Source organism: Pan troglodytes, chromosome 9, assembly GCF_028858775.2.
Source record: "Pan troglodytes isolate AG18354 chromosome 9, NHGRI_mPanTro3-v2.0_pri, whole genome shotgun sequence".
Taxonomy (NCBI): Eukaryota; Metazoa; Chordata; class Mammalia; order Primates; family Hominidae; genus Pan; species Pan troglodytes.
Window position 1 is genome coordinate 114,061,524 of NC_072407.2, and position 22,012 is coordinate 114,083,535.

At 42.0% G+C, this 22,012-nt stretch overlaps 3 protein-coding genes across 7 annotated transcripts; 2 read left to right on the top strand and 1 right to left on the bottom strand.

Annotated features, from left to right (window-relative positions):
* The first annotated feature begins 24 nt into the window (after nt 1-24).
* On the top strand, nt 25-10,831 carry NKAPD1 (NKAP domain containing 1). Of its 4 annotated transcripts, none has more exons than XM_001146132.7 (6): nt 25-313; nt 1,523-1,599; nt 4,174-4,274; nt 6,352-6,501; nt 7,943-7,996; nt 8,425-10,831. In XM_001146132.7, the coding sequence occupies exons 2-6, from the start codon at nt 1,531-1,533 to the stop codon at nt 8,930-8,932; spliced, it is 882 nt and encodes a 293-aa protein (XP_001146132.4). In that variant the 5' UTR covers nt 25-313; nt 1,523-1,530; the 3' UTR covers nt 8,933-10,831. The 4 variants fall into 4 exon arrangements, with proteins under 4 accessions (XP_001146132.4, XP_009422427.3, XP_009422426.3 ...); XM_009424152.5 differs by having other exon boundaries at nt 206-313; nt 8,428-10,831; XM_009424151.5 differs by lacking the exon at nt 25-313 and adding an exon at nt 734-871.
* Nucleotides 10,832-11,102: 271 nt separating this feature from the next.
* Nucleotides 11,103-12,725, bottom strand: TIMM8B (translocase of inner mitochondrial membrane 8 homolog B). Its single transcript, XM_001146364.5, has 2 exons — nt 12,597-12,725; nt 11,103-11,420 (listed from the first exon to the last, which is right to left on the bottom strand). The coding sequence occupies exons 1-2, from the start codon at nt 12,723-12,725 to the stop codon at nt 11,253-11,255; spliced, it is 297 nt and encodes a 98-aa protein (XP_001146364.2). The 3' UTR covers nt 11,103-11,252.
* A 59-nt stretch (nt 12,726-12,784) lies between these two features.
* On the top strand, nt 12,785-21,746 carry SDHD (succinate dehydrogenase complex subunit D). Of its 2 annotated transcripts, XM_508756.9 has the most exons (4): nt 12,804-12,916; nt 13,814-13,930; nt 14,827-14,971; nt 20,780-21,746. In XM_508756.9, exons 1-4 carry the CDS (start codon nt 12,865-12,867, stop codon nt 20,943-20,945), a joined length of 480 nt encoding a protein of 159 aa, XP_508756.2. In that variant the 5' UTR covers nt 12,804-12,864; the 3' UTR covers nt 20,946-21,746. The 2 variants fall into 2 exon arrangements, with proteins under 2 accessions (XP_009422432.2, XP_508756.2); XM_009424157.3 differs by lacking the exon at nt 14,827-14,971 and having other exon boundaries at nt 12,785-12,916; nt 20,780-21,683.
* Nucleotides 21,747-22,012: the final 266 nt, after the last annotated feature.

A 22,012-nucleotide genomic window follows, 5' to 3' on the forward strand; every position in this document is an offset into this window, starting at 1 on the left:
CTAATTGGGTCCGGGGAACTTCAGGGAGAAAAGTCTCTTCATATCTAGTTCCGGAATGTCCCCCTTCTGGTGCCAGGCTTGCTTTTCAGTTGGGCCTGACCTACTTCTCTTCCAGGAAAGCGCCCGCCTTCCTTCTGCACCCGTCAACCTCTGGAGTGTCCTGAAAACCCTCCCTTGTGGGAGTCTCTGGGCTTGCCTGTTGGTGGGACGATTTCTCAGGAGCACGACTTCCGGCCTGAAAAGGAAGTCTCCTCCTTTTTCTCCCAAACCACTTCTTCCCCGCTAACCCCGCCACGCGAGGCTGCGGCGCACGGTATGGGTGTGTTTGTGTGTATTTGTGTGGGGAGGGCGTTTGGAGGGAAGGTTACCGGGAGCTCCGAGGCCGCTGGGGAACAGGGATCCCGGTGACAAAGATGGGGATATTTTCTCTGTCTTCCACTTGGAAACCTCAACCCCCGCTTCAGGCTCCCTAGATACTTTCTGGGGCCCAACCGAAGGCCGTAGCCATCCAAAGCGTTCCCAGCCTTTCTGGGGAGTGAAACTTACCCCCGGGGTTCGTCCTAGAGGAGCGTGAGCGGGGAATGCCCAGGTCAACCGGGCTGTCCGAATTCCGCCCCGGCTCAGCCTCCGGCCTCAGTCCGGGAGAGAGATCTGCCTGTCGGTCTGGGCTGGGGGAAACGCGGCAGTGGCCTGGGCCACAGGTGAGGGCAGAGTAACCAGTGGGAAGGCTGCGTTTTCACGAAGGACTCGGGTGAAGCTGCAGAGCTGCCTTTGAGCCCTGACTCCTTGGCTTCCTGGGTCGGAGGAGATCTTGTAATGGAGTGGTTCTTCGTCTCACTAACAAGATGCCTGATTTCCTCAGGATCAAGGGGTGAGTGAGCGTTGGGGTGGTTGCACAAAGCTCCTGCTAGCTACACACGAAAATATTCTTGTCATCTAGTTTTTGGAAGCTTCCGTACCAAGTAGGAAATAAAATGCCCCCAAATGGAGAAATTTAGGACATCTTTGCATTTGATGTTTTGAGTCATCAGTTTCTGTTACTGTTGACACCTGTGGTTCCTGACACTCTCAAATCTACGTATTTGCTTCAGTGCAAACTGTATTGGGATTGGAGGTTTAATTTTTAATCTAGACAGTGACATACATCATTTGCCTGGGACTATGTGGCTTGGGACGTTACAGCTTTAAGGGAACTTCATCTACAAAATAGGGATGGAGATACTTGCCTCATATAAAAAATAGTTATTATGAGGATTAAATAAAATGGTGCTCATGAAAGCACCTAATTTTATGTAGTCTTGTGCATTTTCAAAGTACTTTAATGTACATTATCTCCTTTCATCTCACATTAGTGTGTTTAGGCATTTCCCTCTTTTAATGGTAAAGGGAAAACTATTCTTTAGAATCTCTGACTTCTAGTTCAGTGATCTTTCCTGTACCTCATGCTTCTTTATAAAACTTCAAGAAAAGATAAAGTAATAACAGAAATTATTACTAAACGTTATTTGTTGATTCATTTCAGATTGAAGAATGTCACGGATTCCACTGGGGAAGGTCCTCCTGAGGAATGTCATCCGGCACACAGATGCTCACAATAAGGTGGGAGGTACAACCTAGTTACTCCTCAACGCTTACTGAAGGCAAGCAGTGTGCCAAGCATTATTTTGGCACAACTGGGAGATACAAAGAATATTCTTGTCATCTAGTTTTTGGAAGCTTCCGTACACAGTGGGAAATAAAATGATGAATAAAATAGATAATTATAATACAGTTTGATAAGTACTGTGTAACAGAGATATTTGCAAAGTGCTTTGGAGCACTAAGGAGGAAATAATAAAATCTACACTGGGGAATTAGAAAAGATTTTACAGAATTAGTGGTATTTGAGCTGCTGATCTTTGAACTGGTTCTTGAATAGCTATATGTTTACCAGGTATGAAAGATCATTCTGGATAGACAGCATCATGCATTAATATGGCAACGAGAAAGAGCATTAATCACTTGGGGCATGGCAAGAAATTTATCCAGAAAGCAGGGAAGGTAGGGGATAGTGGCAGAAAATAAGGCCTCAGTGGTTTAGAGTTGGATTGTGATGTTTGGAGCTGAGACTTCTTCCTCTAGGCAATAAAGAAGCCATCAAATGTTTTTAAACAGGGTGTGGCATGATCATAGTTATATTTTAGAAAGATGGTTTGTCAGCTGGGTAGGGAATGAATCAGATGGGGAGATACAGAAGGGAGAGTAATTAGGAGGCAATTGCAGTATTACAGGTGAGAGATGATGAGGGTTCGCATGAAATTAGTGACAGCAGGGATGAAGAAGAGGAATTTAGGAGATAGAATCCAAAGAAGTTGGTGGCTAATTAGATTATAATGATAAGAATGGAATCTAATTCAGTTGACCCTTGAACAATGCAGGGGCTAGGGGCATCAACCCCCTGCATAGTCGAAAATCCATGTATAACTTTTTACTCCCTCAAAATGTAAGTGCCAATAGCCTACTACTGACTGAAAGCCATAGCGATACCATAAACAGTGGATTAACACATATTTTTTATGTTACATGTATTATATACTGTATTCTTGTAGTAAAGTAGCTAGAGAAAACAACATTTCATTAAGAAAATCACATTGAGTAGGCTGAGGAGGAAGAAGAGGGACTTGTTTTGCTATCTTACAGGTGGCAGAGGTGGAAGAAAATATGAGGATAAGTGGACCTGCACAGTTGAGATTCCTGTTGTTCAAGGTCAACTGTGTAACCACCTATGTGACTGGGTAGATGATGACGATTCTGTTAATTGAGATAAAGAACAAAAAATGGGACAATTATGATAGCAAAGGTAATTAGTTTGGTTTTCAACATGTTGATGGTGAGGTGCTTATAGGATGTCCAAGCAGTTGAAAATTCAGACTTGGAGTAGAGGAGAAAAGTTGGGGCTGGACATAAAGGTTTCGGGATTATTGATGTATAGGTTGATGATAAGAGGTCATGAGAGTAGATGAGGTCACCTAGGAGAGCACATATAATGAAAAGAGGGCCAAGGCCCCTGGTTTAGTTTTCTTCAGTAAACTGTACTACTTTTGGTTTGATCATATTATTATTATCATATCACCTGATTTTTAAAATTATGGGCGAGGGTAAAACTGTTACCCAAGCTGCCTATGCAATTATGTTAACCTGCCCCTAGTTATATAGTAAGCTTAGATTTAAAATGGTAGCTAGAAAAAGATAAATCTAGCACAGATCTAACGAAATTATGCAGGAAGACTTAGAAATAAAATGTGTTCTTGTTCTTTGGGTAATCACATTCTGCTTTTCAAGAAATTCCCTAGCAGCCATACTGATTATTTTATTTTATTTTATTTTTGACAAAAATTATAATATTACCAGAAGAGATTTAGCTTAGGGAGTTTAAAAACCTGTCCTTACTAGTTTTTTGACTTCGTTAAAATCTCTGAGCTTTTGTTTCTTTACAGTAAAATGTAATAATGGTAGCTGCTATATTTTCCTCATGAGATTGCTTAAGATTCAATTGAGATGATATAATTAAAATCATATTGCATTTTGGAAATGTGGCATTATCATTTGCTAATTGCAGCATAATTGCAAGATTGATAAGGTGATGTTTGTCTGTGCAGGGGTTTAAAAATTCTATTGGGGAAGAATTCCACATATTTGAGATTTACTGGATTGGACTGTTCAGCCACTTTCTAGAGAAACCAATTTGTTTTCCAGGTTCCTGATCATAGCCCAGTCTGTAGCCCAATAATTAGTCAGATTGTATTTTCAGTTAGTTGCTTTTTTTTTTTTTTTTTCTTTGTTGATACAGAGTCTCACTCCATCGCCCAGGCTGGAGTGCAGTGGTGCAATTTCGGCTCACTGCAACCTCTGCCTCCAGGGTTCGAGCGATTCTCCTACCTCAGCCTCCTGAGTAGCTGGGATTGCAGGTGCATGCTACCACGCCTGGCTAATTTTTGTATTTTTATTAGACACGGGGTTTCACCATGTTGGTCAGGCCGGTGTCAAACTCTTGACCTCATGATCTGCCTGCTTTGGCCTCCCAAAGTGCTGGGATTACAGGTGTGAGCCACTGCGCCCGGCCAGTTAGTTACTTTTCTGTAATGTAAAGTTATTTTTAGTAACTTATTTTTATTTCCTTTTTAAAAATTCTAGATTCAGGAGGAATCAGATATGTGGAAAATAAGAGAACTGGAAAAACAGATGGAAGATGCTTACCGGGGGACCAAAAGGAAAATGCTACCCAGCAGTTCAAGGTGAAGTTGCAGCTCTGAGAACTAAGATAATTCTCATCTTTTTCAGAATCATCAACTTTTGTTTAAAAATACTTTGGTATATTAAGGATAAATTCAGTTCTGTGAGTCCTTAAGCCTTCCTTCTTTCGTAAATCTAGACCCAGGCATAAAGATAATGGCTGTGATGCATATGGCCCTGCTCTTTGTACTTATTTACAATGGAGAGTTTAAAAATTCTACCTGAACAATTATGAATGTGTAGGGTTCTGTGGATTCTAACCTTACCTGATAGCTTTTAACTGAAGATTTTCTACTGGAATCTTGTCACTAAGCTGATCAGTCATTCTATTCTCTATTAATCTTTCATTCTTTCAGGCTTTTCTTTTTGTAGCTGGAACTGCAGGTGCATGCCACTATGCCTAGCTATTTTTTTTTTGTAGAGGTGGTGTCTTGCTGTGTTCCCCAGGCTGGTATAGAATCCTGGGCTCACACAGTCCTCCCACCTCAACCTCCCAGTGTTGGGATTATAAGCATGAACCACTTGCCTGGCCTCAGACTTTTCTTCACCCTGTCTATTCACCCTCTTCACCAGATCAACAGCCTTTTCACATTACCTTAATAGCTTGAGTGTAAATATGAAGGATTATGCAGGCTTAGTTATCTTCCTTGTGGAGAGGCCTAGGAATGCTTGAATAATTGGGAAAATCCTTACATGCTTGTAAGTGTAAGAGCTACATATATAAGAAATACTTAAACTCTTTAGGAGCAGGGCTTGTGATTTTCTCATTTGCTGCTATATTCCTGCCAGCTAGACCAGTACCTGGTACATAGGAGGCCCTTACAATTTTTTTTTTTTTTTTGAGACAGAGTTTCGCTTTTGTTACCCAGGCTGGAGTGCAATGGTGTGGTCTTGGCTCACTGCAACCTCCGCCTCCTGGATTCAGGCAATTCTTCTGCCTCAGCCTCCCAATCAGCTGGGATTACAGGCACCTGCCACCACGCCTGGCTAATTTTTGTATTTTTAGTAGAGACAGAGTTTCACCATGTTGGCCAGGCTGGTCTTGAACTCCTGAGCTCAAAGTGATCCACCCACCTTGGCCTCCCAAAGTGCTGGGATTACAGGCGTGAGCCACTGGACCTGGCCCCTTAAAAATTTTTGATAACCGATTAGCAGCTTACTGGCTAGTTAGTAGAAATGGTAAACAGAAGCTGGATCAGTGGTTCTCAACTTTTTTCCTACTCCAGTATTCCCATGGGTTAGACCTTGTTCCCACTGTTATTGGGACCTCTCTATAGTAAGTTGCTGGTTTGCACAGAGGGAAGTGTATTTCAGAATCTCTAGGGTAGTTTGAAGTGTCCCTTGCTATGATTATGTTCTGCTTCCCTCTTTGCATGCCCTCCTAGTTGAGAATCAGCGAGTGAACTATCACATGACACAGTCCAGAGTTGATTTCATCTCTCTATGCTTTGCAATAGGATGGGTACTAATGGTCAGATTTTTTTTTTTCTTTTTTTTTTTTTTCCTGAGACGGAGTCTCACTCTGTTGCCCAGGCTGGAGTACAATGGCATGATCTGGGCTCACTGCAACCTCTGCCTCCCCGGGTTCAGGCAATTTTCCTGCCTCAGCCTCCCAAGTAGCTGGGACTATAGGCGTGTGCCACCACACCTAACTACTTTTTTTGTATTTTTAGCAGAGACAGGGTTTCACCATGTCCCCCAGGCTGGTCTTGAACTCCTGACCCCAAGTGATCCACTCGTCCTGGCCTCCCAAAGTGCTGGGATTACAGGCATGAGCCACTGCACCTGGCCTGGTCAGATTTTTTTCCACTGGACTTTACAAATGTACAGCGGAACAGATGAAGTGCTGGGATTACAGGCATGAGCCACTGCACTAGGCCTGGTCAGATTTCTTCCACTGGACTTCACAAATGTATAGAGAGGAGCAGATAATGTCTTTGCCTTTTTTTTTTTTTTTTAAACAGTATCATGTTGTTTCCTTCCCCCTCAGCTTGTTCCATGAGTTTTGTGCATGATGTTCCATAAAGTAAACTCACAGATTGCTTTTACATCTAAAAGTTCTTCTGCTTTCTCTTTTAGCCGGATGCGCAGTGATGGTTTTGATGAAGAAAGTCAAAGAGACTATTGGAGGCCAAAGAATGAAATTTCTGGGACACTGGAAGATGATTTTCTTAAGGCTAAATCCTGGAATAAAAAGTTCTATGATTATGAAGCAAACATGCCAGACAGGTTTGTGATTAATTCCTGTGAGCATTAATATTTGGCCTGAGAACGTGTACTTATCAAAATTAATTGTCCCCACAAAAAACTTGTGTACAAAAGTTCATACCAGCATTATTAATAATGGCCCCAAAAAATAATGGCCAAGTAATCCAAATGTCTGTCAACTGATGAATGGGTAAACAAAATGTGATATATCCATACAATGGAATATTATTTGGCAGTAAAAGAAATGAAGTACAGATACATGTTACAACGTGGATAAACCTTGAAAACATCATGCTAAGTGAGAAGGAAGAAGCCAAGTCACGAAAGACCGCATATTGTATGATTCTATTTATGTACTATGTCCATACATAACTGTATGATTCCATTTATGTGGTAGGCAATTCCATAGAGACAGAAGGTAGATTAGTGATTGCCCTGGGCTGGAGGCACTACACTTTGAATGCCATGATATGTGAATTATACTTCAATAAAGTTGTTATTTAAAAAAAATAGGCCAGGTGCTGTGGCTCATGCCTGTAATCCCAGTACTTTGGGAGGCCGAGGCAGGCGGATCACGAGGTCAAGAGATTGAGACCATCCTAGCCAACATGGTGAAACCCCAGCTCTACTAAAAATACAAAAATTAGCCGGGCATGGTGGCATGCGCCTGTAGTCCCAGCTACTCGGGAGGCTGAGGCAGAAGAATCGCTTGAACCCAGGAGGTGGAGGTTGCAGTTGAGCCGAGATTGCACCACTGCACTCCAGCCTGGCAACTGAGTGAGACTCTGTCTCAAGAAAAAAAGAAAAAAATAATAATAAGGCTGGGCGCGGTGGCTCATGCTTGTAATCCCAGCACTTTGGGAGGCCAAAGCGGGCAGATCATGAGGTCAGGAGTTTGAGACCAGCCTGGCCAACATAATGAAACCCCATCTCTACTAAAAATACAAAAATTAGCCAGGCATGGTAGCATGTGCCTGTAGTCCCAGCTACTCGGGAGGCTAAGGCAGGAGAATCACTTGAAATCGGGAGGCGGAGGTTGCAGTGAGCTGAGATCATGCCACTGCACTCCAGCCTGGGCAACAGAGTGAGACTCCATCTCAAAAAAAAAAAAAAAAAAAAATTGTCCCCATGTAGACAGCATGATATTATGAAGTGTTTTTGGAAAAGTGCTTCATAGCTAAAGAGCAGAGTGTAAGAGTTCGTTAGTGTTTCTTAAGGAAAGCAATGGCAAGTTCTCTTACAAATGGACAAAATAATCTTGTATGTCTGAAGTGATAGTGTACAGTACAGGAAATGTAGCTGTTACTGAGCTATAATGGGGGCTTGGTTCTACCATATCTCTATTTTGTGTTTATGTTTGTGTATGCATGTACTCCAAAGTCTTTCTAATGTTGCTTTAATTTCCAAAAATGTATGCATTGCTTTAACAATACATGTGATCATGTGATGTGTCATATTACAGATGGGGTCACAGTGGTTATAAAGAGTTATACCCTGAAGAATTTGAAACAGACAGGTAAGGAAAATAGGCTTACTGAAAGAAACTAAGATGGTACAAAATCTGTATTATAAATTGATTTCCTAACTTTTACAAAGAATATACTTGCCATCAAAAATGTAGCTAGAGAAACAATAGGTGATTTAGTTAGGAGGTGATCCGTGTTTTCCCATTCTCTGGTTGATGTTTGGCATGTCTGTAAGCATTTTGGTTTTTATATATAGTATTCCATACAGTAACTCAGTATGGCAGCTTAGAATTTTTACCTTCATTTTAAAGATGAGGAAACAAAAACTCAATGAGAATATTGAAGTGTTAAAGTATACATTAAAGTGCTTATTTAAAATTCAGATGTTAACCTCAATTTTTTAATCTAGAATGCAAAATATTAAAATAATACGCTTTTTTTTTACATAAAAGCTTCTATTTTTTACTTTTCTTATTAGTAGTGATCAGCAAGATATTACCAACGGGAAGAAAACATCTCCCCAGGTAAAGTCATCTACCCATGAATCCCGCAAACACAAGAAGTCAAAGAAATCCCACAAAAAAAAGCAGAAAAAAAGGTCACACAAAAAACAGAAGAAAAGCAAAAAGGAAGCCACAGATATAACAGCAGATTCCTCGAGTGAGTTCTCAGAAGAAACTGGGGCTTCTGGTACAAGGAAAAGGAAACAACCACATAAGCGCAAGAAAAAATCCAGGAAAAAGTCTCTCAAAAAACCTGCTTTATTCTTAGAGGCAGAAAGTAACACTTCACATTCAGATGATTCAGCATCCAGCAGTTCTGAGGAAAGTGAGGAAAGAGACACTAAGAAAACCAAAAGGAAAAAGAGAGAGAAAAAAGCCCATACCTCTGTAGCCAACAATGAAATACAGGAGAGGACAAACAAACGCACAAATTGGAAAGTAGCTACAGATGAAAGGTCTGCTGAGAGCTCAGAGGATGACTAAATGGGAAACACTTTTGTTTTCCACATGACTGTGGATATTTACAGTTCTTACTCCTTGTGGTTTTGCCAGTGACTCTCGTTCAGCACGGGGCCTGAGGTCAGAGCTGTCTTGTGCCATCTGTATGTTCTGACAGACGTCTTGTCTTCTATTTTGGTGTTAAGCTTGATCCCCTTTTCTTGTTAAAAGGGAATCTGGTATTTTGTTATGAAGGTTTCTTGAAGAGATTATTTTTTTGCAATTAATTACGTTTAGTGTAGAGTGCATATACAGCAAATTAAAGGACCCAGAAAGCTGGATCCAATAGTGACCTGGGTACACCAATCGGAATATTGAATTTGGGGAAGTCAAGGGCTGGGATCAAGAGGTGGATTGGAACTAATGCCATGTAGGATGGTATGACAAGGCAACACTGTATTGCTCTCTGTTTATATAGCAGGTGTCACAACTAACTTGTCTTTAGCCTTGGTGCTTTGATCCTTCTATATTTTGACCCCACAGGTGTGGTCCGGTTTACTTAATCAGGACATGGGCCTAAGAACAAACCTTTTCCCTTCATGATAACATCCATAGACAACTTATTAGAAGGGACTAGAGTTTTTGCAAATTTCCCTGCTGGATGGGGCCTATAGCTATACTTAGTATACGCCTAAACATGGTAATTGGATAGTAAATGGTTTTCTAGTTCCATTGCTGTATATTTGCCTAAATGGACTTGTGTTCAAATTATTTCTTCAGTTGTCATAGATAATCCTGTACCAAATGGGGAAGAATTAGGAAATAATCATGTTGTCTAATGGTACTCTGGATTCAGGGCAGCAACTGCCATTTAAATGTTGTCTTGTTCATTTCTAAATCTGTTCATGAAGTTTAGGTTTTCCCTGAAACTAAGTTGAATTATTTCCAAAATGAAACAGGCTTCTCAGGGACATATCCACTTCTTCCAGTCTGCCTTTGGATTAAAGCACCAAGCAGAGACCACATTATTTCCCTTTGCTATACTGTGATCCTTAGTATGTTAATTCTTAAGAAACCAAAATATCACTGAAAGAAGGCTGGCAGAACACAAGTGCATTTTTTCACTGTGGGAAGAAAGATCAAGTGACATATTATTTTTTCCTGGTTGTCACTTAATGGGCTGAGTAAAAAGCTTGAAAACTCAGACTTTCGGTCTTGGTTCTGCCACTCATTGGTTACGAGGAGGCCCAGAGCAGGTAAGTTCACCTTCCTGGCCTTACTTTCCTGATGTGTAATACGGAATTACTTCACAGTAGCATGACAGTATAAGACACCAGCAGTAGATACAACTATGATGACATTCCATGAGTTGGTATTTTTAGTTCTAACTGCTAAATTTGTTCTCTTTACGGGACAGATTTCTAATAAAGTGCTTGGTCTTAAAATACATGGTTGGACAGAGGTGCACTATCCCTTAACTGTGAGCAGGTGCTACCTTTTGGGATATTTATTTTAAATTTTAATACTTTGGTACTCAATTGTCAGTGTTCCATGGTGTGTATTTTTATTTTTGGGATTAGTGGGGGTCTAAAGGGAGAGGAATAGTCTCTAATTACTACCTCTTAATCTAAAGCAATTATTTTGTTCCTGGAGCAAGTTAAATCTTTGTTGGAAGGAGCTTTGGCCATATATGTTTTAGCATGCATTGTTTCTGTGCCCTGAAAGTACCTGAAAGGTTTTAAGCACAGACTCAGGAAAATGTGCCAGTAGAACAGGCCATCTCCAGGAAATTGGCTCTATTTGGGTCCTGACCTTCCCTTCCTCCCAAGTTAGCAGGCTTGTTCTTTCACAAGGAATACACATCTTGCCTTTTTTTTTTTTTTTTTTGCCATGTTTTCCTTTTCTTGGTCATGTATAAGCAATAAAGCTGTTTTTTGTTCTTCATCTTTCTTAACCCCAAATTTTCTTCTATGCCTTAGGCTTTGATGGTTCTTCCAACCCCCTTAATATGGCTTAGGGTGGTTTTTCAAAACCTACAATCCCCCATTTGCACTACTGGCCATGGAACATTTATTTCTAGTGTTCCTGCCAATCAGAGATCTCTATATTAAATTCTAAAATGGGATTAAAAGAAGAGTTGGAGAATTCACACTTATTGAGTAACTGATGTCATACAACCTGGAATCTCTGAATTCCAAATAAATAAATTTCACTCTTTGAACATTTCATCTTTTACTTTTTAGCACCAACAGACTTGATAACAGCCTGATGCTGATCTGACAATGGGTTGACAGCCTTCCCCCACTGGCCCTTAAGTCTGCTTAGTAACAAGTCCTTTGCTTCTGTCATTCTCCTGGGGGATGGCCTACTGCCCTCCTTTCTGTACAATCTGGGCAAACCGACTGGTGATGGCAAGAGTGGTGTCAATGAAGCGGTCTACACAGCTGGAGAGACAATTTTCAGTGCGAGAGTCTAGGCGATTCCCTGGCTTCTCCACACATTTATCCCAACATAACTCCATGAAGTGATGCACCTAAAAGGAAAGAAAAATAGTAACCATTGGGGTCTGCAGATAGGCCTAACTCTTGTTTATTAACTTCTCACTTTTTGACACCTGACAAAACCATTCTTTAAATCAACCACGGAGTCACTTTGGGCTCTTCTCTTTCTTCATTTCCTAATTAGTCACCAATATTGATCCAGATCCTCGTCCCTACAGATTGTACATTCTCAGGTAGGACTAATAACCTTTTATATTCCCCAAAGTAGCTAGAACCATTGTGAACAAACTAGGGAACCAATTAATTTTCCCAAACTATTGCACTCATTTTATTCCAAACCTATCCCCTAGACAAGGTAATTCTTCCATTAACCTTTTGGGGGTTATAGATCCACTCCCCAGAAAAATGCACATACAGGCACAGAAATTATGTGCACTTTCATTAGAATGTTCAGGGCCCAAAGATTTCTAGCCAGGGTTCTTGCTGGTCATCCGAGCACCCTCTTCCTCCCACCCAAAAGGAAAAAACCATTTTACCAAGAGCTTACTATTTGTGAGGCTGGGTACTAAGAAATCAGTTCTCTCTAAGGTCCTCAAGGATAGCTGTCATCACCTCCCATTTAAGAGGCGTGATTATGTAGTCCAAGGTCATGTAGCCAGCAAGAAGTCAGGCCGCGTTAGAACCATGTCCGAAGGGCTCCAAACCCTTGTTCTACATCCATAGTCTACAGCGACTACTTCAGAGTCCACCTTCCTCCGATAATGTTCTAGTCGTTTTCAAATACATTGTCGCATATGATCCTCACAATCCAGTGAGGCAGTGGGGTGACGGCGAAACCAAAACCCACAGTGGATGAGTATCTTTTCTACGGGCACGTGGCCTGCAAGGAGCAGAGGGAGGATGAGAACCCAGATCTTTCGAATGCCAGCCCAGTCATGTCGCCGGCTAACTAGTCTCCCGTACCCTTGCGTCGCCCAAATCTTCCCTGCTTTACACCTTTTCTTTTCTCCACGCTACGCTTATATAGCTGGCACCTGAGCACTACCGGTCACCAGGGACAGGAGAGCCATAACTTGTCTTTCGTGAGGGGAATGGGATGCAGCCGGGATCGAGCACCAGTGAGCCGCCAGTGTACAGACCTCCGAGCGTGCCCAGGACCACCAAGGAAGGTGAAACTTCCTTTCCCTTCACCCTCCCCGTCCCCGCACCTGTGCAGTAAACTGCGCCTTCTGCTGCTCGGCGGCCACCAGGCGCTGCAACTCCGCTTCATCGGCTTCGCCCAGCTCCGCCATTGTTCGCCTCAGGCTCGCCACCTTCCGACAGCCGTGTTTGCGCATGCGCGACGGGTGTGCACCGCCTCTCGACTTCCGGTTCACCCAGCATTTCCTCCTCCCTGTTTTCTTTCGTCGTTGTGGGTGGGAATTGTCGCCTAAGTGCTTCCGGGTTGGTGGATGACCTTGAGCCCTCAGGAACGAGATGGCGGTTCTCTGGAGGCTGAGTGCCGTTTGCGGTGCCCTAGGAGGCCGAGGTGAGGGGTCTTCCCACCCTGAGGTGCTTAGCGCAGCCTCCAGCCAGGGAAGGGGATGGAAGTGAGGACTCATCTGCCGGGTGGGAGATCTCTTGAGGAGAAGAAAATACCGAAATCACAGCAATGACCACTGTAGTCTAGGGGTCCAGATGTTTACCCGAAGGTATATTTCACTTGCTGTGAGCTGACGAGTTGAGGGAATAATCAGAAAGAGAGCTCCCTCTGGAAGTCGCAGTCCTGATGAGGCTAATCCACATAGCAGTTCTGTTTTCTTCCCGTTCACTGTCCCTAGAATGCTCCCCACTCGCTCCCACCCTGAGTCGGGAAAGAGGGTTAGGAGCTTGCCCATTTCTTCTGGAGTTGCTGTGTTTGGATGTGGGAGTGGAGGGGGGATCAGTTCGAAAATCATTTAACCTGGGCATTTGTGTTACCTCAGGTACTGTAGTAATGCTAGGATACAAATGTGAAGAAAACGTAGTTCCCGCCCTCAACGAGCGTTCATTCTGATGAGGAAAACACTGTCATAGTAGTCCGGGCAAGATGAGGTCCTGAACTAGGAAAGTAGCACAAAGAAAAGAAGATTGTCTCAAGAACTGTTAAAGAGATACGCCAATAGGATTTGGCGATTGAATTTAGGGGAAAAGTCTCTCATGATTTCCAGATTACTGAGTTAGGTTAAAGAATGCCTGAGGTGTCATTAAATAAAGTAGGGAACATGCAGATGTTCCCTAGTCTTAACTTCACAGTAACCCCAGTGAAATAGATGCTATCTTCATTTTACAAATAAGATGTTATCCCCTATTTATTGTTAAGTAGCTTACCTATGGTCATTTAGAAAGTTTGTCAGTCCTGTTAAAGGAGAGGTTCTTATGATCATCCTAATGACTCTTTCCTCAGCTCTGTTGCTTCGAACTCCAGTGGTCAGACCTGCTCATATCTCAGCATTTCTTCAGGACCGACCTATCCCACAATGGTGTGGAGTGCAGCACATACACTTGTCACCGAGCCACCATTGTATGTTCTCTCCATCGCTGCTGCTTTCTGGGCTCTAGCCATCTTTACCTTCACTAATGGTCATGCCTTTAGCAGGACTTCCTACCTGTAGGGGGGACTCTTGGGTCCAACTTTGTCAAATGAAGACCTAGTTTACACCTTTGGGCAGACAGTGCCATTATGGTTGAATGATGCCATTTATAATCATAGAAGACCTTCTAGCCTAAGTCTTTACAAATTTTTTTCTTTTGTTTTCTTTTTTTTTTTTGAGACAGAGTCTCGCTCTGTTATGCAGGCTGGAGTGCAGTGGCGCGATCTCGGCTCACTGCAACCTCCACCTTCTGAGTTCAAGCAATTCTCCTGCCCCCGCCTCCCGAGTAGCTGGGATTACAGGCGCCCACCACCATGCCCAGCTAAGTTTTGTACTTTTAGTAGAGACGGGTTTCACCGTGTTGGCCGGGCTGGTCTCAAACTCCTGACCTCCTCAAACTCCTGACCTCAGGTGATCTGCCCACCTCAGCCTCCCAAAGTGCTGGGATTGCAGGCGTGAGCCACCACGCCCGGCCCACTAACTTACATTCATAAGGTGTCTGTTCACTTCACTGAACCAAGACTGGCTTAATTCTGTAGCAATACAGCAATTCTGTTTTTTATCCATCTTCTTGGATCTGTCTTCTAATCAATATGTAGGCATTGAGATACCCTTGTGCTAAAAGACTTCAAAAAACAGAGATAAAGCCTTCAAAAAATAGAGATAGCTTCTCTCAACTACTATTTTGATATTTTACTTCCTTTGTACTCAGAGTTATATCCTATATGTACACTGCCTGTCAGTTTGGGTTACTGTGTGGCATATGTTGAACATGAAAGATGTGTGTTTCTCACATCGACTTTTATGAATCTGGTCCTTTTTGTAGCTGGCTCCAAGGCTGCATCTCTCCACTGGACTAGCGAGAGGGTTGTCAGTGTTTTGCTCCTGGGTCTGCTTCCGGCTGCTTATTTGAATCCTTGCTCTGCGATGGACTATTCCCTGGCTGCAGCCCTCACTCTTCATGGTCACTGGCAAGTATAGCAATTCCAAATATAGTTGTCTGCTCAGTTTGTTTGCTGTGAGCTTGTCTTATGTATTATATATGAGGGAGAAGTTGATTGAAATGCCCTAAATTTGTTGAAAACTTTAAAATATATATAAAATATGTATATGCCTAGATTTATATATCCGCCTGCCTATTCAATGTCTTTCAATTCGATTTCCGTGTCTAATAGCATTTTGAATGTAGCCTGTCAAACTGAATTTCTGATCTCCCCTAATCTGTTCCTCCTGCACTCTTGCCCCATCTGAATTAATGGCATTTCCAGTTTTCTCTTTGTTCAAGTCTAAACCTGGTAAGCTCCAAACTTGGTCATTATCCTTGACTCTAGTAGTAGTCTCCTAACTGGTCCCCATTTGTGTTCATTCCCAACACAGCATACCCAGTGATCCTGTTAAAATGTTAATTAGAATAAGACATTCCCCTTCTCAAAACCCTATTTTGTCTCTTCATGTTACTCAAAGTCAGAATTCTTAGGGTTGTCTGTAGACTCTACATGATTGAACCACCCTGTTTCTTCCCTCATTTTTAGCTGCTCTCTCTCTCATTCACACTGCCTTCCTTGAGATTCCTTGAACATGCCAGGGACATTCCGGGTCTCAGGGCTTCTCTTACTGTTTCTGCCTGAAACTCTTTTTCTAGCTATACACTTGGCTTATTCCTTCATCTCCTTCAGGTCTTGAGTGCCATTCTCTGAACAAAGCCTTCCCTAACCACTTATTCAAAATTGCAGTTTCTGTCCTGCCATTCCTTATCTCTCTTGCTTGTTTTATTTTTCTCAATAGCACTTACTGCCTTCTAATATACTACATCATCTGTTTATTATTTTATATAGTAATTGCTTCCTTGCATTTTATCACCCAAATGTATATCCCTAAATAGTATAGTTTATTCTTGCCTCTTAAAAAAAAAAAGAGAGGTATGTGGGTGGATTATTTTGTTATTTTTACTGTATTTGTTTGCTGTTGTGCCTCTAGAGCCTAGAACTACTCTCTGGTACGTGACATATAGCACTCAGTAAATACTTGCTGAATGAATGAGCATCCAGCGCCTGTTTGTTTGTTTGTTTATTTATTTATTCATTTTTTGAGACAGAGTCTCGCTCTGTTGCCCAGGCTGGAGTGCAATGGTGTGATCTCAGCTCACCACAACCTCCGCCTCCCAGGTACAAGCGATTCTCCCTGCCTCAGCCTCCCAAGTAGCTGGGATTACAGGTGTGCACCACCACATGCGGCTAATTTTTTTGTATTTTTAGTAGAGACGGGGTTTCCCCATTTTGGCCAGGCTGGTCTGGAACTCCTGACCTCAGGTGATCTGCCCGCTTCAGCCTCCTAAAGTGCTGGGATTACAGGCGTGAGCCACCATGTCCGGCCCAGCTTTTGTTTATTTTATCTGGTATAGTTTGTATGACTTTCTACGTAATGAACCTTCTAAAATGAGGGTAAATGACAGGTTGGGTTCCTTGAGTTGTTCTTTTTAAGTTTTGCAGGGACAATATGTTGTCATTGTGGGGGGTAGGGAGCCACTTTCAGATTGTTGAAACTGGAAGTACTTTGGAGAGTATCTTAACCAACTCTTTTATTTTACAAATTTGGAAACTAAGACCCAGGGAGGTTAAGTGACTTGTCAGAATCATTTTCTAGCTAGTGTTAAAGATTTTTTTTTTCTTTTTTTTTTTTTGGGACGGAGTCTCACTCTCACCCAGGCTGGAGTGCAGTGGCGTGATCTTGGTTCACTGCAACCTCTGCCTCCTGGGTTCAAGCAATTCTCATACCTCAGCCTCCCAAGCAGCTGGGATTACAGGCATGCGCCAGCACACCTGGCTCAGTTTTGTATTTTAAATCGAGACGGGGTTTCACCATGTTGGCCAGGCTGGTCTTGGACTCCTGACCTCAAATGATCCTCCCACCTTGGCCTCCCAAAGTGCTGGGATTATAGGTGTGAACCACCGTGCCCAGCCTAAAGGGGTTTTAATTATCTGGTTTTGTAGGACTGGTTAGGAGAATGAGTTGTTGTTGTTGATGTTGTTTTTTAACCACATAAAATCCAAATAAAAGATTCCAGTTGCATATGAAATATTAGATCACAAGTACAGTAAGTAATATTTCTCTAACATGTCATCCCTCTTGAAGGAGCTGTCTGTAATGTGCTCCACTTCCTCAACACTGAGTCTCTTTTAGCCTGTATTAATTGGGGTCTTATCCCAACTATATAACTTAGGTTATTCTTACCAAGGGCACTGAAGGCCTTCATCTTTCCAAATCCGGTTGTCTATTCTCTGCCCTCCACTTGCTTGAAGTCTCAGCAGCCTTCAACTCAATTAACAATTCTCCCCATAAGTCACTTTTCTTTGGCTTTCCAGATGCATAGAAGTCTCCTCTGCCAGATCCTTCTCCTCTTGTCTGACCTCGAGATGACAAAATCTCCAGGGCTGAGTCATGGCCTTCTTAATTTCTCCATCTGTACCCTTTTTTAGGTGAGCTCAGATCTGACCTGTTTTTCTGAGCTGCAGACTTGTTTATCTAATTGTCTAATTGACATCCACTTGGATGTCTGATAGTTATCCCAGATCTAACATTGGCCAAATCACTCTTTTTTCCCCCCAAATCTCCCTTGATTTCTCCTTTAAAACCCCCTTCTCAGTTAAAGCTATGCTCAAATAAAATTCTTAGGAGTCATTCTAGATATTTCTTTTTGTTCTTACCCCACTTATTCCATCAGTTCTGTTCTTTCTTTAAAAAATAGTCTGAATCGGCCAGGCGTGGTCTCACGCCTGTAATCCTAGCACTTTGGGAGGCCGAGGTGGGCGGATCATGAGGTCAGGAGTTTGAGACCAGCCTGGCCAATATGGTGAAACCTTGTCTCTACTAATAATACAAAAATTAAGCTGGGCGTGGTGGCACACGCCTTTAGTCCCAGCTACTTGGGAGACTGAGGCAGAAGAATCGCTGGAACCCAGGAGGCGGAGGTTGTAGTGAGCCAAGATCGTGCCACTGCACTCCAGCCTGGGTGACAGAGTGAGACTCTGTCTCAAAAAAACAAAACTCTGAATCGGTCAAGGGGAAGGGGAGGGAGAGCACTAGGATAAATACCTAATGCACGCGGAGCTTAAACCCTAGATGACGGGTTGATAGGTGCAGCAAACCACCATGGCACATGTATACCTGTGTAACAAACCTGCACGTTCAGCACATGTATCCCAGAACTTAAAGTAAAAGAAGAAAAAAAAAAAAGGAAAATGGACATTATTAGAAAAAAAAAATAGTCTGAATTGTCACTTTGCACCCTGTCACCAGCCTAGATTAAGACAACAGTCTCACCTAGGCTACTTCGGTTGCCTTCTAACTAGTTTCCTCTTCAGTTGTTGCTCTGTCCCCCACCCACTCTGTTCATTCATCACACTATAGCCATAGTGACCTTTTTAAAACGTAAAATTATATTCCTCCAAAGTAGATATACAAATGGCCAATAAGCACATGAGAAATTGCTCAGTATCATTTGTCATTAGAGAAATGCAAATCAACACCACAATGAGATGCCACCTCACACCCCATTAGGATGGCTGTAATAAAAGATGGACAGTTTTAAGTGTTGCTGAGGACTTGGAGAAATTGGAACCCTCGTGGTTCTGCTGGGAATATAAAACATTTCAATCACTTTGGAAAACATTCTGGCAGTTACAACAAAAAGTTAACCTTAGAGTTACCATCTGACTCAGCGATCTACTTTTAGGTGTATACCCAAGAGAACTGAAAACGTGTCCACGCAAAAAACTTGTACAGGAATGATCATAGCAGCATTATTTATAATAGCCAAAGAGTGGAAACAATCCAAATGTCTGTCAGTGGATGAATAGCTAAACAAAATATGGTGTATTCATACAATAGAATATTATTCAGCCATACAAAGGAATGATGTATTGATAAATGCTATGACATGGATAAACACTGAAAACATTATGCTAAGTTGACACAAAGGCCATATATTGTATGGCTTTTTTTTTTTTTTTTTTGAGACAGAGTTTTGCTCTTGTCGCTCAGGCTGGAGTGCAATGGTGCGATCTTGGCTCGTCACGATCTCGGCTCGGCACGATCTCGGCTTACTGCAACCTCCGCCTCTCGGGTTCAAGCCATTCTCCTGCCTCAGCCTCCCAAGTAGCTGGCATTACAGGCACGTGCCACCACGCCTGGCTAATTTTGTATTTTTTGTAGAGACGGGGTTTCTCCTTGTTGGTCAGGCTGGTCTTGAACTCCCAACATCAGGTGATCCGCCCGTCTCACCCACCCAAAGTGCTGGGATTACAGGTGTGAGCCACCACGCCCAGTGGTGTATGGGTTCTTTTATATGAAATGTCTAGAACAGGCAAAGCCATAGAGACAGAAAGTAAATTTGTAGTTGGGTAGTGGGCTAAGAGGTAGAGGGTTTCTTTTTGGGGTAATGAGAATGTTCTGGAATTAAATGATGATTGCACAACTCAATATACTAAAAACCACTGGATTATATACTAAAAAGTGTGAATTTTTTCTGGCATTTGACTTACATTGCAATAAAACTGTTATAAAAATAGTAAAATTAGGTCACTCCTAACCTCAGGCACTCCCTGCTTAAAACGTTATCAGTGGTTTCCTATTATATTTCATATAAAATTCAGATTCCTTATCATGACCTTCAAGACCCTATGCAACCGACCCCTGCCTTCCTCTGATCTCTGCTTCACCCATGTGCTCCAGCCACACAAATCTTACTATTCATTAGAGATGCCACTTTGGTTTGGATGTTCTCATTCATCCAAACACTTCCTTTCTAAAGTGTTTCTTCTCAGTACATATATATTTACTTTTTCCTTCTCATTCACTAGTATATTCCATAAGGGTAGGGATGCTGTCTCACTTACTATACTCCCAACATTTATGACAGATTCTGGCACATGATATCTACTTAATAAATTCTTTTTGAATTAATTAAAAATACTGTAGAGTTTTAGTTATTTTTAGTTATTGGGGCGAAAGGATCACTTGCAGCCAAGAGTTCAAGACCAGCCTGGGCATCATAGTGAGACCGCATCTTTAAAGAAATAAAAAACAGGCCAGGCGCAGTAGCTCACGCCTGTAATCCCAACACTTTGGGAGGCTGAGGCGGGCGGATCACAAGGTCAGGAGTTCGAGACCAGCCTGGCCAATATGGTGAAACCCTGTCTCTACTAAAAATACAAAAATTAGCTGGGTGTGGTGGCGGGCGCCTGTAGTCCCAGCTACTTGGGAGGCTGGGGCAGGAGAATCACTTGAACCCGGGAGGCGGAGGTTGTAGTGAGCCGAGATCGTGCCACTGCACTCCAGCCTGGGCAAAAGAGCGAGACTCTGTCTCAAAAAATAAATAAATAAATAAATAAATAAATAGAAGGAAATAAAAAACAATTAGCCGGGCATGGAGGCATGCTCCTATAGTCCCAGCTACTTGGGAGGCTGAGGCAGGAGGATCACTTGAGCTCAGGAGTTCGAGGCTGTAGTGAGCTATGATCAGGCCACTGCACTCCAGCATGGGCAACAGAGTAAGACTTTGTCTCTAAAGAAAAGTCACTAGAAATAGACTTACTGACATACACACGCAAAAGGCTATACAGAATCCCCTAAAGAAGCAAACAGTGACAGTGGAGTGGCAAATGGAGACATTGCATTTGAACTTGACAGATTGTTTTTTTGCAGCCAAGTTATCTGTATAGTCAGTCTTCTAATTTCACTGTGGTTTTTCATTGATGTTATGATTTTTTCTTTTTCTTTAGGGGCCTTGGACAAGTTGTTACTGACTATGTTCATGGGGATGCCTTGCAGAAAGCTGCCAAGGCAGGGCTTTTGGCACTTTCAGCTTTAACCTTTGCTGGGCTTTGCTATTTCAACTATCACGATGTGGGCATCTGCAAAGCTGTTGCCATGCTGTGGAAGCTCTGACCTTTTTGACTTCATACTTTGAAGAATTGATGTATGCCTCTTTGCCTCTGCTTTGTCATGCCATTAAGCTCACAATAAGGAAGAAATAACAGATAAGTCCATTGGTGGACAGCCTTCTTAATCACAAGATTATTTTCAGAATTTAATCTTTGAGGAAAAGGTTTGAGAGGAATTATATCTAAGTTGTGAGACTGAGTTCTGTATTCTGGTGAGTTAATGGGGTTGCCTCCCAGCTTCTTATAAGACTCACAGTATAACTAAACATGATATATCAGCTTTTGCCTTTTAATTTATCAATCTCTTAAAGAGAATCCAACTTTATTACGATTAGTATATGATCAAACTTCCATATTTGCCTTGGGAATAATGGACAAAGGGAAATACTCTTAATTCATGAATAAAAACTTTGCAGAAAATTAGACAGTGTTTAATTTTCAAAAACTTCCCTCTCTAGACAGTAGATACCACCTACTGATGGTTACATATACTAGGGAAATTTTAAAATTAGATAATGCTGATAGCTCATATTACAAATTTCTAAATCCTAGGAAGAAACGCTTGGAGTGCTTCTGAATATACAGAAGTTCCATTTAAGGGCAAGTTTCCCCGTAGATGTATCAAAATACTACCAACTGTAAATTGAGATTTAATTCTCAAATGTATTCTACTTGTTCTAAAACAATCTGTCCACAAATATAAAACTATAAGTAATAAATTGTTATTTTCGCACAATGGGAATCTCTAATGTGAAAATGTATTCTATGAAAATAATTTTTTTAAATAAAATGTTATATAATAAAAGTGTCTTCTATGCTTTTATATATTAGCTATCAGTAGTTTTATTCATTAGAATTAGGTGTCCGTTGCATCCACAGCATGAAAACAAAATTGGGTTTTTTTTTTTTTTTGAGACAGAGTCGCACTCTGTCACCCAGGTTGGAGTGCAGTGGCGTGATCTCGGAGCACTGCAAGCTCCGCCTCCCAGGTTCATGTCATTCTCCTGCCTCAGCCCCCCGAGTAACTGGGATTACAGGCACCCGCCACCACGCCCAGCTAATATTTTGTAT

What these genes read in the sequence shown, in the direction of transcription:
- NKAPD1 (XM_001146132.7), top strand. Translation starts at nt 1,531, where the DNA reads ATGTCACGGATTCCACTGGGGAAGGTCCTCCTGAGGAATGTCATCCGG. An exon ending in ATGCTACCCAGCAGTTCAAG is followed by an intron (nt 4,275 to 6,351) that starts GTGAAGTTGCAG and finishes TTTCTCTTTTAG; the next exon opens with CCGGATGCGCAGTGATGGTT. An exon ending in GAAGAATTTGAAACAGACAG is followed by an intron (nt 7,997 to 8,424) that starts GTAAGGAAAATA and finishes TTTTCTTATTAG; the next exon opens with TAGTGATCAGCAAGATATTA.
- SDHD (XM_508756.9), top strand. Translation starts at nt 12,865, where the DNA reads ATGGCGGTTCTCTGGAGGCTGAGTGCCGTTTGCGGTGCCCTAGGAGGC. An exon ending in CGGTGCCCTAGGAGGCCGAG is followed by an intron (nt 12,917 to 13,813) that starts GTGAGGGGTCTT and finishes CTCTTTCCTCAG; the next exon opens with CTCTGTTGCTTCGAACTCCA. An exon ending in CTTGTCACCGAGCCACCATT is followed by an intron (nt 13,931 to 14,826) that starts GTATGTTCTCTC and finishes TCCTTTTTGTAG; the next exon opens with CTGGCTCCAAGGCTGCATCT.
- TIMM8B (XM_001146364.5), bottom strand. Translation starts at nt 12,725, where the DNA reads ATGCGCAAACACGGCTGTCGGAAGGTGGCGAGCCTGAGGCGAACAATG. An exon ending in AGGCGCAGTTTACTGCACAG is followed by an intron (nt 11,421 to 12,596) that starts GTGCGGGGACGG and finishes CTTTCCTTTTAG; the next exon opens with GTGCATCACTTCATGGAGTT.